We start from the raw sequence: 19,306 nt of genomic DNA, 5'->3' as shown, positions 1-19,306 counted from the left end.
TTCATGTAAATTATTAACCTTGAATCCTACTCCAGGAAATGCAGACAGCAGCAGTTTGGCTACTTCTCTTGTTAAAAAAATAACAATTTCATCACTAAAGTTTTGATTTGGAAGAGGGGGAAGAAAAAAAAAAAAGGAGAAACACTAAAGAGAACTGCAAAATTTTAAAATTCAATTCTGAAAGCCCTGCCTAGTAATACTGCCTTTGGTTTATTTTGGAGTGTCCTCAATTGCATTAGCAAAGTTAACACAACTTGTAGGTGGGTAACAATACTTACCTTTCATACAAGTCACCTTTAAAAATGTATTTCTATTTTTTTAAACAAAGGTTGACTTTGGTTCTTAACAAAAGATGACATACTTTTTTTTTGTGTGTGTGAAATATGGTTTTAAGAGGGGGGGAAAAAGCAAATGTATCATCCACCTAAAAATACCATGCACAAAATCTGCTATCCACAAACAGAAGATGCTGTTATTTTCCTACTAATCATCATCATAACCACCAACCAGATTGGGTAAACGTACTCATTTCTAATTATTTATAATATTATTAATAAGTTATTGCTTTTATACTTGGAGATAAAAAAATGAGACGTATTTTAACTAGGATAACAATTCAACCACTTTGAATCAAACTGAGATGGAATTGTTTGTTTAGTGAAAAAAGCCACAATCTCTTCAATGCATTCTACTGATATGATGCTAGGCTAAAAATGTAAGACTTTTTCAGAATTCAAAAGATTGCTATTTTTAATGTAACTACATATCTGATAGGAATTACAAGTGTAAGCAGTATTAGAACCAAAGAGATGAAGCCTTGTGAATGCATCTGACAAATGACTGATCTAACAAATGGCTTATATGAATTAGAATAAGTTGAGTACTGGACTCTTGAAACTGGTTTTAAATTAAATTATATGAGGCTCAAGATAATGTATCACATTTCTATTTTAAGACATAAACCCATTTAAAGTGACCAGGTTGCTAAGCTAAGAAACATCATATACTAGCTTTAACATTTTAATATTTGCATGAACATCAAAAGTGCAAGCACCGAGAAAAACAAGCTATGACAGTGTGAAAACTCCCCCACTCACATTCTTCCAGAGAAACCCATGAAAATCAAAAGATATCGTAGTATTTACTCGGGTCAAGGACATAAAAGATGTTCTTAGCCAACCAGATGTTAACAGTTGAACACTATAAACAAATGGAATTAAGAAGCACAGAGAGCTGTATGACCTCCAGCACAGGACTTCAGGTAGTTAAAACAAAATAAAATAAAAATCCCTGCATTTCATTCATTTCTGCCACTGATTCGTTGTGACCCTGAGCATGTCATGTTGCCTAGCCCCACTCCATCGTATCTAAACATATCGTGAGATTTGTATAAAGGACATTTTCCCAACAAATGTTTAAACAGTGCCTTACAGAACAGGGCCGTAATCTCAACCAGGACATATAAAACCAACTCTAGAATAAAACAACAATATATTATGTATGATTTTATATAAATCAGGATTTAATGTATTTTACCTTTATAAGAATGACACCAACAATATACATTTAAAAATAATGAATTGGTTACTATGTATTTTTTAACTTAGGCTAAAAGAAAACATTTTTTAAAAGAGATAGGCAAACTGTGAGTTATCCAGGGGCTGCTTAGTCACAGAACAGGATTACTTTATCCTTCAGACATTTCAGCAAAAATGGAACAGTAGGTGCAGCCTCTTGTGATGTGGAGTTAAGTCCACATAATAATTTGCACCATTCTTGTTCACAAATTTTAGAGTGCCAATACGATCGACTCATTTATAGATTGTCAAAAATCTTGGTGAGACAACGCTATCACTGTAAAAATAATTTTTCTTCTTAAAAATTCGTAACTTTAACTATTAGTTAATTATTGTGATGTATTATTACCAATTAGATTATATCAACTCACACGTAGTGTTCATAAATACCTACTACTTATATGTAGAAATAAGGTTGCCCAAAACAAATCTTGGGCGGGGAAAAGGACATTTTTCTGTGGCTAATAAAAGCCACTATTCCTTCAGCTAGAGTACTACCGAATTAAATGGGCCTTTGGTATATTACTAACAAATTTAGAACCATTTAAAACATATTTTAAGAGATGAGTATTTGGATGGAATGTCATACATGTTTACAAAAAAAAAAAATTGTGAAAACTGCCAAACACCTTGTTCTAAATACTGTACTGGCTTTGTTGAAAGAGTCCGATTTTCAAGCTGTCAGAGTTGTATTAAATTAAATGCTTGGACAAGAAAAACGTTTTACAAAAATTTATTGCAACCATCAAATACTTAAAGGCATTCTGCATTAAATACACTATTAACTTCTTAATAAATAAAACTACTGCAAACATATTAAACAGTACCATTTAAAAGATCAGAAGGACCAATAATAGATAATTACACAACAGAAGATGAAAGCATACAGCACTGTATGTCATATTATGACCCACTTGGATATTGCATTTTGGCAAAGATGATTTCAAGACTATTAATATTCATGTCATGCACATCCAAAGGTATGCAAATAACAGAACATCTAAGCTAGAGACTTGCAAACATGAGAGTTCCCACACTACAAATACCCGGTAGGTACTACGTACCCTCTTTGGCCTGGAAGAAAATAGGCAACTTGTCTGAATAGTAGGTAAACTATTTAAACACTTTGTGTTGAGTAAACAGAAGAACAAACTTTTAACTTTTTGAAATTTGTTCCATCTTTTTACATTTTATATATCTGATTTTGGTGCCAAGTACAATGCGTGATGAATGTAAAATTAGACTGCAGTTACCAGTTAACATGTCTGAAGGTTGACAAAACTGTTTATTGACAAAGTATCTCCCCATCTCATCAATATATATTCAAAATATTCCCTAAATAAAAATGTCAACAAAGATTCAGCTCAAAAACAAAGTACAGAAACTGATTTTTAAACCCCAAATTCATATTACTGATTTATTTGTTATCAATTGGGTTAACTCATTTCCCAATATAGCTCTTAAACTAATGATTAAGATGTCGGTAACATTTGTATGGTAAACACTGAACTTTGACAAAAGTGTATTGGCTTAGTTATCAACCAGAAACACTTAAGAAACCAAAAAAAGAGAAAGGAAAAAAAAAAAATCAAAACAGGACTGAAATTGAAGCATCATTTAAAAAAAAAATCTTGTATTACCAACATTTAGATGTTCTGCTTATGATCCTGTGCTGTCAAGTCCCTAAAGAACATCTTTCTTTAAAAGTTGAATTATTTGATTAAATTTGATGACTGAAAATAGGCAAGAACTACATCAGCAGCAACATTTTGATGCCAAACTGAGGTCCGTAAAGGATATAAACCAGTGTTTTTAAAATTTACTTCAGCCACAGATCAAAACATACAACTCTGTGAAACAAAGATACCATATTCTAAAACTAGTGAGGCTCAGAAGCAGAAAAAGACTCCAGCAGCAACTGTGCAAAGCTATGAAAGCTGGTCCCATACATGCTATATGGCCCAAAAAAAAAAAAAAAAATCAGTTTCTGAAATACTGTATAAAAATTTGTTGAACAACTCTTTAGTCTAACTACAATAACTTCCAAAAAGAAACTGTGGCTCGGAATTGAGCAATACTTCATGTTGTGCATTCACTCATCAGGAAACAAAGCTTTTACATTTTCTAGCCAGGCTAATTTTCATAACTACAATGGTACTGGTAAAATATCACGTCTTAACTAACTGTATCTTACATCGATTCGTTTTTATTGAACTTGAAACTGAAGCAATACATATAAGCCACAATTCTGAAAATATCTATGCAAAGACTTAAAATTTATATGTATAATTAGTCGCTTCGATACAAGTTGAGCCTATGCACAGTTCTTGTAGAATCAGGGCCTCAACTATCACATTAGTCACTTCAGGTATTCTTTAGTGGATTTAAACTCGGTTTAATTAACAGCTGAAAAATATCTAATACTGTTTACCTCCACACTGGTGTTTTCTCTTTATTGAGAAAAGGCGTTTCAATTAAAAAAGCAAATTATGTAACAGTAATAACCAAGTTCAATCTGAAAATATTTTAGCACTGCATATTGCACGGATGTAAGATTTTAACCTTCTATCCATATAACTAGCTGAAATTCACATTTATCAGAAGTAGGTTTATACCTGCCTGAATGAAATACTTGTCACAAACCTCACACTTTCAATGGGAACATAAAACGCACGGTGCTGCAGTGCATTTATAACACACCCTATGCAAGGTGTGTTAGCTAACACTTCTAAATACTTTCTTTGCATTTCTGGATTTTGGCCTCTGTTTTCTGGCCCCTTGTTCAAACTTGCGGGAAGCCCGTGAGCGAGTCTTTACAAGGCAGGCAGTCGTGGTTTTTACAACCTGCTTGCTCTTCCGTTGCGCCGGTTTGCGCCCACGCCTAGGGTGTGTTATAATCTTTTTTAAGTCCTTACGGATGGTATCATACCTATTCTCAGGATCGTCATCATCATCATCTTCCTCCTCCTCCATTGGAACAGCCCTTGATTTAGTCTCTCCCTCATCTCCTGGGGGAGGAAGGGGAAACAAAAAAACCAGAAAACATGAACACTTAATACATGTAAAATCAGCAACAAACAACACAGCACATGAAATATTGTCTCCATCAAGAATCGCCAGATAAAAACAGCTCGGTAATACCACCACTTTTCTACTAAAAGCCAGTTACCTATCTAGACACATAAAAATAAATATTTTATTAATAAAAGTCTCTAGTTTTTCAAGCAACTCTTTTATCCATGTTATGATTGCTACTACACACAACTTGCAATTCTTTCCTTACTACATACTGTGAAATTTGGTGGGGGTATTTTTACACAAAAAAATACAGAGACTGAACACTCCACTTAGGATTCAGAAATTAAGTTTCTTAAGAAGTTTAGTTCCATTTAGAATAGCACAGTATGATCCCCTACATTCTCCAGCTGAACTGAGGGGAATTCAGATTATTTCTAACTCCCAGGCCTTTCCCCTTTCTTTTCTCTCGTTCTTCTGACTTACACATAAATAAGTCAAATCTGCTAGTTACTGAAGTTAAGCTTAGAAAAAGAGACCTCAAAATACTAATGAACTGAGATCCCTTCATTCATAATTTCTACTGTTTATTTTCTACCTGTGGGGCATAGACTAAAACTAAGCTGTGTGAGGCTTGCTCCAACTTGTTTTAACGTACACTTGTCCTGGAATTACCACTAGCCAGAAGTCCGACAGGACTGTACGGCAGGTGATCACACAAAGCCCCTCTCTCTTGGGCTTCGATACATAGATGTAACCTGTTGGTCAAACCAGATTCTAAGACTCGTTCAACGATCAAGCTACATAGTTTGTTCAGCCACAGAAAAGACTCATTCATTCACCTATTAAGACAAAAGCAAACTGAAGAGAAAGGGCAAGTTTGCCTCCTCTTAAAATAAGAAAGGCAGATTCAATCATACAATAACTAAGGCTGGAAGAGACCTCTGGACATAACCTACTCCAACTCCAACCTCAAAGCAGAGCTACCTCCAAAGCGAGGTCAGTTTTCTCAGGGCCTTGGCCAGTCAAGTTCTGAGTACTTCCAAGGACAGGGATTCCAAAATTGGACAGGGCAACCAGATCCAGGCTTTGACCATTCTCAATGTAAAGAATTTTTTCCTAGCATCTACTCAGTTTTCCTCACCAAAACCTGTATCCACGGCCTCTCATCCTTTCCTCATGCATCTGGCTCATCCTCGTCTGTAACTACCCATTAGGTGATTGGAAGACAGCAATTAAGACTCCCCATTTTTAGCATTCTCTCTCCAAGCTAAAACAACCCATTTCTCTCTCAGTCTAACTCTACTGTCAACCATCCCACATCACCATCTCATTTTTCCATTCGTACACTGTTAACCATCTCTCCTATCCAATAATTATCCAGCTTTCCACTTGTGACTTGCAAATAAAACAATCACTCCCACTGCCTCACACACCTTCTGACAGATTACAACCAACTTCTTCCTCCTGGGCCATTTCAATACCGAGTCTACGAATATACACTGCACATGAGCAATTTTCTTTTTAAAGTATTTTTCTTTGCTGGTCCAGCAATGCTGAGAACTGTTGCGTACGGGTTACTATCACTGAGTACCAAAGTGTTTTAACAGCCACGGCAGCTACCACATGCAAGACGCTAGTTCATTACTACGAATTGTTCATTATTTGCAATCTGCCCCAGCAGTGACATCACTGGGGAAAACATTGTTTTGGCAGCCATCAAGGAAAAGTCCTGAAAGTCCCAGTATTACAGGCACAGAGACGCAACTAAACTTACTTCATCACAGGACCTTGAAAAACAAACATTACAGGGCTGTATAATATGCAGAATAAGAAACTTATTTTCCAACTGTTACTCTACAATGATGCAAATTACCATTAATCAAAATTTGCTTTCTTACAGGGCTCTAAATCCAAAGCAGCAACTGTGAAAAGCAACCTTTGCATCTGCAAAGATCAACAATTTCCAAAAACTAAACTGCAGGAAAACTTATGGAAGAAATGGGTCAGCATCAAGTTGATGGGAAAAAGAAGGAACGTTATATTTAATTTAAAATCTGTGTGTTGTGTTTGTTTAGGGGTGGTTTGTTTGTTTTCTTTAAGAAGCTACAAACAATTATCTCATTTTGTGTTTAGTGTCTGTCTAGAAGGGCTTTTTGGGAAAGCCAAAATGCAACTGTGTGCCTTCTGCCATCTTCATAAACATATTGCTGTTTTAGTCACTCTTTGTTTAGTTGCAGCTTTGCAAACTACTGTAACTGTTGGCTCAGATACACTACAGTCATGTACAGAAAGTACTACGAAACATCATTAGAAGCAAACAAATAGCAAACAATTTACCTGTCATGGTAATTAAAGCACCAAATAGATATAATTTTTTCTAGTTGAAAATTTATTTATTAAAAACATGTGTGCTGTCCATGCAATGTGAAAAAGACCCCTCCTTTTCAAGTTCTTTAAAGCCAAGTGTTTGAATTCAGCAGTTCTGAATTTCTTTCTAATTTCCTAAAGATATAAGACACTGATGAATTAGTTCTATCTTGGCAAGAAGAATTACTACTATTAAGCCTGCTATGAAAACGGTAAGCGATGACAGATTTCTTTTAACTGACACCAGCTGCTCTAAAGCCACATGGGTCTCGTGAGGCACGAAGATCATCTACTTGGTTTTTAAGATGCATACTACAATGCCACAAACTTTCAGAGACATCTCTTCTAGTGCGTAACCATAAGCTGACAAATTTGAGTCCACCAGATATCTACTGCTTAAAACCAGTTTCTGCTAAAGAGTACCTGGGCAGCCAAAGAGAGGAACAGGCTTTTGAAAGCTGTGCTGCAAGGAAATACTGCTGGAATTACAGGCTATAGCTTCTCAAGCCTCTCTATTTACGCTGACATCCTTTTTTGCACAAGTGACAAGCTGCACAAATTGAAATGGATGCTTCCAAATCAGTATCAAAAAAGGTAACTGGCTGCAAACATTTACATGTATAATTACCTACTTATGAGTATTTTCACTTCTAGATGATTAAATGTTACCCAAATCTTACAAATTTCCTCCTTTTATATATTAGCAATACATGTAGACGAACATGTTTTGCACACCTGATGACTGACAAAATCCTGTATCAGCAGACAGCATCAAGTTTTCAGTCACTGGCATAATTTTCTGCTCATCACTGCTTCCATCACCTGTTGAATTCTGTTCATCATTTTCGTCCTTATCCGATGAGGAAGAGGAAGTGACAACCGCCTTCTTTTTTGACACTTTCTTTTTGAAGTTACTCTTTTTACTTTCTTTCATTGACCCTCTTTTAATCTTTTTCTTACTGTCTTCATAAGACTCCTCATCAGAAGAGGACGAGTCATTCTGTTCTTTCTTGGGAATTTTCTTTTTGTGACTTGTTTTTTTCTTTTCTTTAGTTTCAGTTCGTTTTTTACTCTGCACAGCATCTTCAGAAGAACTCTCCTCTTTTAGGGGAGATTTCTCAGCATCAGAAGATAAATCAATGTGCACTTTTTTAGATACTCTCTCTCTCAAATTCCTCCTCCTCTTTTCTTTAAATACTGGCTCATTTTTAGTTTTGTCATTTTCAGAAGAATTGCAACTTCCTTTCTCTGGAGATGACTTTTCAACATCAGAAGAGGAATCATCTTGCTCTTTCTTGTAACTTTTCTTTTTCAATTTTTCAGATTTCTTCGCTTTGCTTTCTGATCCTTTTTTATTCTTGAATCTGTCTTTTGAAGAATCAAAATTGTGCTCTTTCTTTGCAGATTTCTCAGTATTCTCTGAAGAAGAATCTTCCTGTGCCTTTTTCTTTTTCAAATCCTTGCTCTTCTTCACTTCAGTTAGCTTTGCACCTTTAGGAGAACTCTCCTCTTTCTCCAGTAAAGACTTCTCAACATCAGAAGACTCATCCTGCTTTCCCTTTACAGTTTTTTCTTTCAAGTCTCTGTTTATCTTTTCCTTAGCAGCTGACCCCTTCCCCATTTTCTTATCTTTAGAAGAATGATTAATCTCCTTCTCTGGGGAAGATTTCTCAACATCGTCATCTTCAGAAGATTTCTCTCTCTGTTTCTTCAAATTTATCTTTCTCTTACTGCTGACTTTTTTCCTCTGCTCTTCTTCAGAGGAATCATAACTATCATCTTTTCGTGAGTATTTTTTCTTAGCTTTTTTTGCAGACTCAATTTTACTCAAAATTTTTATTTCTTTTTCTAACTCAGAATCATAGTTTGAAGAATCTGAATAGTTTTGTCGTTTCTTTTTAGCAGCAGCAGAATTTTTAGCCGATTTGCCTCTTTTAGCATCTAAATCTGAACCAGAACTGGAACTTTTCCTTTTTCGTTTTCCATTTTCATCCTTTACTGGTTGATTCTTTAGAAAATCTAGTGTCTTCTGATCATTTGTTGGTGCTTCACTATTGCTATCAATATCTGAAGAACTGTGACTCATCATTGCTACTTCTTTAAGAACAGCTGGCATCTCATCAGAATCTGAGCTATGATCTAATACATATGGCTTTTTTGATTTAGAAAGTTTATTAGGGCTAGGACCATCAACAGTGCTGTCAGAAGAATTTCTTTTATCATTTTTCCTCCTTGGTTGTTTTGATGGTTTTCTCTTACGTTTTTCATTACACGTGTCATTGCTATCTTCTTCTGAATTTGACGTCAAAGGACTGATGTCTGTTTGGCGCCTCAGAGGTGTGGTCTTCACGCGCGGCGATCTCCTGAGATCGGATTCCTCTACAAGCGAGATGGTTTCGTTCTCCGTGGAAGGTTCGCTGCCAGCATTGTGATTTTGTTTTACGGAATCACAGTTTTCTGCTTTAGGTGTTACATCAACATCCTTACTCCCCTTTTCTAGACTGCTGTCTTGATCTTCAGCTTTAATTGTAGACTCTGAAAGGGAAACAGGAGTCAATTTTACAATCAATTCTTTCGTTCCTTTTGCCGATGATTTTAACTTAGAACCACCTTTGGTATCTTTCAAAGGAGCATTTGATTTTGTATTTGAATTTAGAATCTCATGATCTGTTCCTGTGTTTCCACTGTCTTGCTCATCTGATGTAATCTGAATCTCCATAGCAGATTCTAGAGTCTCGAAAATATCTTCCGGGACAGATGAGGGAACAGACACTATATCCATGTCTAAAGCCTCTGTACTATTAGGTTCATACTGAGGTTCCTCATTTCTGCCAGACTTTTTATCTTCACCAGATGTACGCTTGTTATCTGTTTGTTCCATTGCTGGAACACTTTGATCCATGGGCTCACCTTCAGGCCGTTCTGATACAACTTTTTTCTGTGTCTTTACAGCATCATCCTCTTTTAATGCCACATGTTCCTTTCCTTCATCTTTTTTCACCTCATTTTTTTCCGATCTAACATCAGGTTTTTTCTCTTTGGTAATTTTATCTTTGATTTTAACATTCAAAGCTTGAATCTCCAGGTTCAGACCTTCTTCTAGTGCCAGATGAGCTTTTTTCATGTCACTCAACACCGATTTGAAAGCTTTTAGCTGACAAAGCTGGACAGTTGGGCTTATTTCTACATTTTCTGCAGCGTTTTTCAAAAAGCTTACAAAGCTAGAATTCAGATTTGCTGTAGTTTCAACTAGCTTTTTTGTTTTCTTAAGCAAGTCTTTTGGCACCATCAGTGCTTTGTAAGAATACGTTAGTGAACCTGAATACGAATCATCTAGTTTTTTTTCTTCACCATTACAATTTGAGTTATTTCTCTTTGGAGAAAACTTGACCGTATGGTCATATATTTTACTTTTTTCGCTTTCAACTCTGATCTTTTTTTTGTTTTGTTGCAGTAACTGTTCCAAATTTTCAAAGACACTGTCACATGCAGTGACCAAGTCCAACAAAGGCTCTGGATGACAAACATAGCAGTGCCACTGGTTATTTTCATCCAGTATAGTCGATAGCTCCTTTCGACCCAGGTTGCGCAAAATGCACTTTTTACAAAAGGCGTTATGGCAAAAGTCACAGCAAATCAAATTTCCACCTTCAGCACACCACCTGAAATGAGACGTAAGAAATGTAAGACTCTTATCTCCGTATCAACAAGGTGCCAAATTTGAGAAGTTTATGTATTTCTCACTATCTGACAATGAATTTGCATTTTAAAAATTCAGGTGATAAACAGCTGTCCATTAATTGAAAACATTATTAAAAGCACGACTGAAAAGCACTCAATTGAGAATTGGAAAGTCAGAAAATTAAAGTATTAGATGAACAGTTCACAAAGCTGAAATGGTCAGTAATATCCAAACACAATTTCAGCACTGATTTTAAATAAGAGAAAAAACTAATTTAATTTTATTTTCCATGTTTCTTCTGCAAATTTTGGGGGGGCGGGAAGTGATTTCTTTTGTTTTTCACCAAAATGAATTCATGTAAGTCTTTCTAGCCTTAACTGGTATACTACTACTGCAGGGAAATACGAAGAGAAAGAAAAAAAAAGAAGGATTTTTATCATCTATGTCTAGGTGAAGATCTGGAAGTGGCTGACAAGTAAGCCCAGAGGCATCACAGACTGCACAATTTTGACTGGACTGCACATTTAGCTCTTTGACATAAGGAAGAGAAGTACTTCAGTATTTCAAAAGTGGGAGATGCCACAGAAAAGTAAGTTTCGTGGCTCACAAGGTTTAGAATGTCGGATTCTATTCCCCACCTTTAAAGTATTTGTAAGGTGGCATGCTATTTAGTTAAAAATGTAATGTCTTACAAATGTTTGCTATTGGATTTCTTTATAAAATGTTTTCTTGTTAATTACTAAAATAACAATCAAATATTTACAAAACCCCTGGGGCTGAGAATTTCTTGGTGAGAAACTGTTGATTAAACTCTTAAGTACCGGTCTTTATCTATCAATAATTTCATTACTGCAAGAAAAACAAACCACAACAACAAAAGACGACAGAAGAGATGTGGGTGTTATTTCATTTTTGTACACTTACCTACACTGTTCATCCATTCCATCTGAATCACGGCTAATGTCATCGCTCATGTAATACTTGTAGCAAGTCTGTAAAGAAAGAGATAGGACAAGGAAATTTTTATTAAATCTCAACTGGACTTCAGTAATTCATATGCTTTCGGCATGTATTAGAAGCAACCCATCAGAAGAAGCAGCTACAAGGTCTTCAGCACTCTAATCCTTTTATATTTGTGTTAATCTAAAAAACACCTTCCACAGATACAACAGGTCCTAAACCATGACTTCTTATTTAGATGGCTCAAGGTTTATTTGAAAATTAAGTAAGGCTTTTGTTTGATGGCTGCATATTTGCATATTTTAGAACATCAACTGAATGTTTCTCTTCAAAAAGTTTTTTCATAGGTAAATCAACACAGCATCTTCCCTGACACAATTAATCCTACATAAATTACAATTTTCAGATGTATGCTTCTTATGTTAGCTATCGTTCCCATAAGGCTTTAAACAAAAAGGTCTTCAGTATTTACCCTGACGTTAACATCCAAGGCTTCAATTTCCAGGTGCAAACTAAGTATTTTCATTGAAAAATTGGTAATAGTAAGAAAAAATACACACAACTCAGCTAGTAGTAGCAGTGGCTTCAGTTGCTGAATTCTTTAAACCAAATTTTGAAGGTGTGGGGTTTTTTTTCCAGTTGCTACTAAAGAAAGTTCTCCCAGACTTGAAACTCTACTTTGAATAGGGATTAATAGAAGCTATTAGTTAAATTCTGTCCTTTTACCAAGTGAATCAGTGAATTCAGAATCCAAAAGTGGCTTCAGCATCTAAATTTAAAGTGATGACGTCCCTTTATCTGGAACAGAGTTATACACCTGTTCAACCAAACTAAACAAACAAAAAAACCCAGTAAAAGCTGACGTTTAGACACTTGATGGAACATTTATAGTCAAAGGAAAACAGCTTCTCAAGTCTGGGACTGTTTACCTAAGCAGGAGAAAAATAAGGAAAGAGCTAAGCACAGAAAGTAATGGCAGACATGGAGTATGCAGATCAGGGACTTCCATTCCTCTCCTTCACATTAACATAAGGCCATGTTCAATTAAGTAAAGAAACAGAAAATTTATGGGAAACACCACGTGATATAATTATCTAGCAGAGCTCACAGTCAAGAGCTGCTATCGAACCCAACACCCTCAACAAGTTTAAAAAATGAACCAGATAACATGCATGCATCGCAAGAACATGAACAGCTACATGGTAAACATTTTCAAGTCCAAGAACAAGAGTTAGGACTCCAATGAAGATTGAAAACAGTTGTCTCATAAGCTGGTTTTTTTTTTTCTAAAAGCATGTTTTATAAAAGAAACAAGCCAGAATGAATAGAAGAAATTAGCCAGAACATTAGACTAGATGGACATGCCTGAGATACTGTGTCAGCTGAATATGTAACATTAATTGGGAATAGAGGGAGAAGCAGAAGGAGGGAAGAGAAGGGAAATGCTAAACATGCATTGTAACACAGATCTGTATCCCTCTATCTTTAGAGATATCTTTATAAATACAGAATCTCGGCAACTATAGGGAGATGCAAGAGAGGTATCTCTATATCTCTTTGAAAATTAAGAGGTCTCCAAAACAGGAGGTAGGGACGTTTCCTTCCTCCTGTTCCCCACCTCTTCCCATTGCAGGCAGCTTAGGGCCTAACTGAAGCCACCATGAAACCATGTAGCTGAAAACCCAGATGCTGGTTTTGGGTTATGGACTTGACCATCATTACAGAGGCTGCCATAAATTCAAACAGTCCAGGAGCTGTACACAAGTGAAACTGAGATGGCTCTGAAGCTACTTTTACGCTTCTTATTCTGACGTTGTTTTACATACAATGCTTTACCAAGAGATCCAGTATTGAATCTGCTCTTATAATACGTTATGGGTAGGCAGAAATTTCAGACAGATCATTTAACATAAAAAAATTCCCTACAATTATAGCCTTAAAACTGTAACAATAAATTACAAAGAAACCACAATTATTTTAACTGGGGTATAAGAAAATGGGAATATAAATTTGTAAGCTGTATTTGGCTTTTTGGTTTTTGCTTTTAGTTTCCTTAATTGTTAATGGTTAATGACTGAAAAATTTATTGGCCAATAAACAAGAACTACTCCCATGAAAATCCCACCCAAATCAACTAATATGACATTTCAAACAAAAACAAACAGTACAAACTGTAGAACTGTTTACCACATACCTTACAAATAAGAACTTTCAGTGTAGGATGTCTATAGATTGAATCCTTTTGAAAATGGTTCACCTGTTGCCCACAAGCTGTACAGCTTACAATTCCATGTAGTCCTTCCTCTATAGAGAGGATTATAAACCACACATTAATTGTTTTCATTTTTATTTTTTTTAAGATATCTGTATATACCTATTTCATTTTCTTACAATATTTTGGCCTGTTAGGTTTTTCATATGCCTTTATTACTTTACCACCCAGCATTAGAGAAATCTTTCTGTAACCACTCGCCATTTAAGGATCAAAAGAATTTTCCTCAAATTTCTGTATTCCACTTGGGGCCAAAATACAATCTTTCTTCCCTTGGAGACATTTAATTTGGATTGACTGGTCACCTCATGAGAACACACCTAAATAAGAGTCATCACTAAAACTCTTTCAAAGTAGCCCTGGTATTCTGTACAATCTTCGTTCATAAAATACCATTTGAATTCAGGTTTGTATTATGGTATTTCTTTCACATACAGTTTTAGCTTCTCAAAGAAAAATAAGGGAAACTATTACAGAAGATGCATGAAATCCTTATAATAGCACCTAAAAAAAAAAAAAAAAATCTTTTTTCACTTTTTCCTCCCTTCTTGATGGTGGGTTTGTTTTGGGTTTTTTCGAAACTACAATTTTGCTATAATACCTATGTTCTCACCATCTTGCTGATTGATCCCACAAGTTTGTGTATCACTCTTCTGCTGTATCTACATTCGGCCAAGAAAGCGCTTCTTTAATGTCGATCCCCCAATTCACTTTGAAAGGGGGTGAACTCTGAGTTGGGCGGCTGACTACATGCCAGGCTGTTAAACCGATTAGTAACACTGTGAGACTTGTTTTCAACAGTAGTGATGCTTTCAAGAAAAAGGAAAACCATTTGTAAAAGCTCACCCACTCAGTTCATGCACTTTCAAAAACTTAATCTGGAATCAAGCAGATAGAGGTTTGATATGGGATCACTTAACTGTGACTTCTACTTTGCTGTGACGTTCAGTAAGTAGTACAAGGAAATTAACTCAAATGGTTAACTTCATGGTTACAGTCTGAGTACAGATTATATATAAAAATAATTTTTTAAATAATTACTACCACAGAATTAGAACCAAGCACCAACATCACGATGTTAATGAACTGAATGAACACTCTCAAGACACAATACAAGCTACCAGCAATTTGCTATTGAAGCACAATCTCAAATAGCTTACAGGCTGGTAAGAACAAGTAATACACCTCTACAATTCAGTGAAAATAGCAGGTCTGAAATTCTGAATACAAGATTTGTTTTCCACTTCAACGCATGCATGATTGCATGTACTGCGCAGCTCGTGGACGTGCAAAGCACCTCTTATGACCTCAAAACATCTCAAACACCTGCTGGTAAACCCTGAATAAACGCATCCATCATATTGTACTACTTGGAAGAGAACGCCACGTTCTATGACACCACGCAGCCCAGAAGCCAAGCCAGGCTTTGCCAAACATCACAGTCCTTAAATGGGTGTTAAGAATCACAGAAGGTAACAGCCAACCGAGGGAGAACAAGCTATTCACTGCCAAGCACCAAGCCACTTCCCCCTTCTCTTTAAGGGGAACCACTACTGCCTCCTTCCTAAAATCTGTGAGTTGGCACCAGAAAAAAAACCCCAGAGGATAATTTATGAGGCAAACCTTTGTAAACCATGTTACTACTACAAATGACGATGATCCAAAGAAATTATACAACTACTAATTCATTAATACTGAGAAAACACACGCTTAAAAAACATTCCTAACTATGAGTTTATTAGCAAAAATACAACCATAACTATTCTGCAGACACAAAATTTGAAAATAAGGACTGACACAATGCCTCCTAGTCGTGGATAAGAGCATTTGGATGCTAGAAAGGCAAGAGTTCTATTACTACTACTATTTCTAATATAAATAGGACATATAACTCCTAATAAAAATGCAAAGATGCACTCCGCAAAGAACATGACAGACTGGCTTTTTTTTTTTATGTTATTGTTATTACTTATTTACTTGCACTGTGCAGAGAATTCAGGATCTCAAGTAGCTGGGACTACACGCTTACCTGCTTAAACCAGCAAGGCTTAACTTTGTGCGTGCGCAGGCTAGGCATCTCATTCTAACAGCAAGAGAAAAGCGAGTGCCATTTCACGTAACTATGCTTGCTGCACGCAGGTGTAGAATAAATGGATCTGCACTACCTCTTCTGTGCATGTCACAAAATAAAACTGTGTGGATACACTCCTAATCCAGCTGCTCTTCAGGTAGACTGCAGTCACGTCCCTTGCCTGGCTACCGTTCCTGGTCTGAAAATAGGGACAACGCAGGAGCGGGCAGTACCTATTCCATTTCCCTGAAAGTTGACAGGAGCTTAACATGTACTGGACAGCTTTAAAATCAAGTCAAAGATTATCAGTAGTGACACAGATATAGCTGACCTTGCCGTGGATAAAGGTTAGGTCTTAAACAAACCCTCGATGTCACTTCCAGCACTATTATCTTATGTCAGGCACCAATACATGAGTAACCAGACAGAAAAAGGAAGGCCTGTAAATTCTCTAGGGATGGAGAAAAAAAGCTGAAAGGGCAAGTCGTCTGAATTGTCCTGGGGATGCAGACCAGGCCACAAAGCTTAGGCAGAACAGTCCCATCTTTTTAACACTATACTCTTGAAGACTGATGTTGGACTTCACGTAAAATTGTTATGAACACCAATGCTAAAAGCATTCCTATATGCTGAACAGGACACCTTGCATGAATAGAACGGAAATGACTTTCAGAGATCAGCAATTTGGAGAAAACATCAATGCTCAAAACGTGATTAAAATCATGCGTTAGCCCGTATGTATGCACAAGCACATTTCCACACAGTCACATTATACTCCTCTTCAACCACAGATGGAAAAATAGCACTTATTAAATTATAATAATGCTTTAAAAGAGAGCGAGTATCTCAAATGATAGAATGGGAAGAACAAATAGTGTGTACGAGAGCTGTTTGTCTGAATATCCTGGGTACTGCTGTAGGTGTGTGAACTAAGATACTGCTAGTAGTGTTAACGAAAGTATCTGCCTTCTTATTGGCTACTTTATACATAATCCTCCCTCTCCTTTACTTTTTGGGAAAAAAAAAAAAAAAAGAGATATGAATTTCTGTTATCACTGTTATCTACCTAACTTCTCAGTTTTAGCAGTGGCTATGGAAAACCAGCTGGCACAGCAGCTTTTCAAAGATAATCCTCAGAAGGGCCCACTGGGAGGGAATTTCCCATAATTTAAAAACAAAATAAAAAAAGTCTTTGAATCGTTTGAGGTTTTTCTTATTAGCTCACTGATTCATAACATGCCTATATATGTCCCTGCTCAAACATGGTTGCTTTCTTGGTGAGTCAGTCAATATTCCTGTATCAACGGTGTTCAAATAGAATTCCTTAAAAAAGGAATACCTGTAACACCTGATCGCAACCAAGCAACTGTTCTGAATACAAAGCAAGAAGGGTCCATATGGAGTACCTAATGATCTGAAAAGAAGTTGTTTAATGAGAACTAATCTTAGCTTTCACTGCTGCATTGCAGGGGCAGCAATGGAGGCTAATTTCAACTGGCTAGAATCCTTAATGCACAAAAAGCCAGAAGAGTGGAGGTATTTTTAGGATAATTTATTAGAAATATGAACAATTTTTAGATGTACCAAATGTGGTCATAAGCAACAATTTAAACACGTTTTCATAAATGTTTTAAATTGTATTTACCTCCACGCTTTTTGGGAGCTTCAGGTTTCATTTTAACGGTATTTCTGCTTCTAAATTCAGGCCCTTTAAAATCATCTTTGTCTTCATTCAGCACTGGCTCAGGCTGTACAACCACTGTACCTAGAATAATTTTATTTAGAAATTGGAAACCATTACACATCCAAATGAAGTGCAAAAGTCCTGTTTAAATAAAAGCCAACATAGTATCTTAGAAAAAAGTGCAAGCTGTTGACTAAAACTCAACAAAGTTTTGAATGCACAGATGTTCACAGAAAAAAAAAACACTAAAAAAAAAACCAAAAAACACCCAACAAAAAGAACCACCACACACTTCAAACTATGTCTGTTTTGCAGTTATAGGACAAAAGCTAAAGACTGAATGGGCTGCGAGGAGGAAATTCTGCTCTCTCTGCCCTGATGCGGTACGTGCAGAACAGGACTGTCATACTGCTGGGTGTGTGTACACACTACAGAAATTTGCAGTGCAATACTACAAATAAAGGACTTTGGTTAGGTCACTTAAATCTATCAAAAGTCTTAGAGTGACTACTCTTTTGTCTCTCCCCCCTTCTATCCAGTTTCCCTCATGTTAATTTATTTCAGCAGGAAATAAATGAAAAGAGCAGTAGAATACACTCTGTTTTGGCCTTAACAAAATTCAGAAACTCCCTTTTTTATTTAAACAGAGAAGAATACTAATTAAAATTATGTGAACAAAGAATCATCCTTCCTACTTAAGAGCTCAGTTTTAATACTTTTGTTGTGAGGACACTGGAAATAATCTAACATTCTGAAAAAATAATTTTAAAGTGATTGCTTTAAATACCACTACTCATGCAGTAAACAGTAGCAGTCCCTCCAATTCTTCCTGTAACTTTCAAAGGTAAGGAATGGAAGAAATTAATCAAACTCACACTATAGTTAAGAAAAGTGGGATGAAGGCTTATGGTATTAACTGTTTTAAAAGGGTGCTTAAAAATAGATCCAATAAGGACATTTCCCCCCCCCCCCCCAGATTTAGTTGTGCTTATGTTGATCTAATTGTTAATAACCTCGAAGACAGAACGGTAAAATAAATAAGACTTGCAAGTGACAGAGTTTGAGACTTCTACAGAAGAAGAGAAATAAATTTTTTCCGCTTTTTCATGTTGGTTTTATACGGATGTCAGTAGACATTTGAAATTAAGCCACCAGTACATCCTGGTGTACTCCCACATTAAACTATGCTGGGTTCAAAACTAAAGGTGCTGGGTTTCCTCTTTTAAATGGGTGTGCACAGGGGGGCGTGCGCGTGTTTGTGCGCGAGCATGTATGTTTATATATAAAAGCCAACAGGACCTAAGACAGGCATTTTACTAATACATGTGCATTCTAGTTATTAATGCTGCATCAGAATCTTGGCTAATTTGCTGAATTCAGAAACAAAGAAAGACATGAACTACCTTTAGGCAAGCTTTTCATATCAACATCGTTTTCTGAGTTTTCATTTGAAATATCTTCATTTACAGTTTCATCTAAGATTTGTTCATCATCTGATCCGACATATTTTGTTACAATTGTAGGTTTCCTGCATAGATAGAAAAAAAACCCATACCGTGACAAATATTACATATTGCATTACAGGTAAGCCTGGCGCTTTGCAAGCAAAACACCATACTAGTTGGGGAAACTATATTCTTTTTAAATTCATTTAAGACATTATGGGGTGAGATGC

At 36.2% G+C, this 19,306-nt stretch overlaps 1 protein-coding gene across 11 annotated transcripts in view; it reads right to left on the bottom strand.

Moving 5' to 3' along the window:
• ATRX (ATRX chromatin remodeler) overlaps nt 1–19,306 on the bottom strand; it is an 81,546-nt gene that overhangs the window by 43,450 nt on the left and 18,790 nt on the right. For 5 of the 11 annotated variants that reach the window (XM_075763664.1, XM_075763665.1, XM_075763667.1 and 2 more), the window contains exons 5-10: nt 19,035–19,159; nt 17,593–17,712; nt 13,799–13,908; nt 11,569–11,636; nt 7,698–10,624; nt 4,507–4,585 (exon numbers count right to left, since the gene is read on the bottom strand). In XM_075763664.1, coding sequence (XP_075619779.1) covers nt 4,507–4,585; nt 7,698–10,624; nt 11,569–11,636; nt 13,799–13,908; nt 17,593–17,712; nt 19,035–19,159 — 3,429 coding nt within the window. Of the gene's footprint in view, nt 1–4,506; nt 4,586–7,697; nt 10,625–11,568; nt 11,637–13,798; nt 13,909–17,592; nt 17,713–19,034; nt 19,160–19,306 lie in introns of those variants that run through there. The other 6 variants (XM_075763668.1, XM_075763670.1, XM_075763671.1 and 3 more) reach the window with 4 other exon arrangements.

This window comes from Balearica regulorum, chromosome 11 (genome assembly GCF_011004875.1).
Source record: "Balearica regulorum gibbericeps isolate bBalReg1 chromosome 11, bBalReg1.pri, whole genome shotgun sequence".
Classification (NCBI taxonomy): Eukaryota; Metazoa; Chordata; class Aves; order Gruiformes; family Gruidae; genus Balearica; species Balearica regulorum.
The sequence above is the reverse complement of the archived record's forward strand: the minus strand, read 5'-3'. Positions and strand labels throughout refer to the sequence as shown.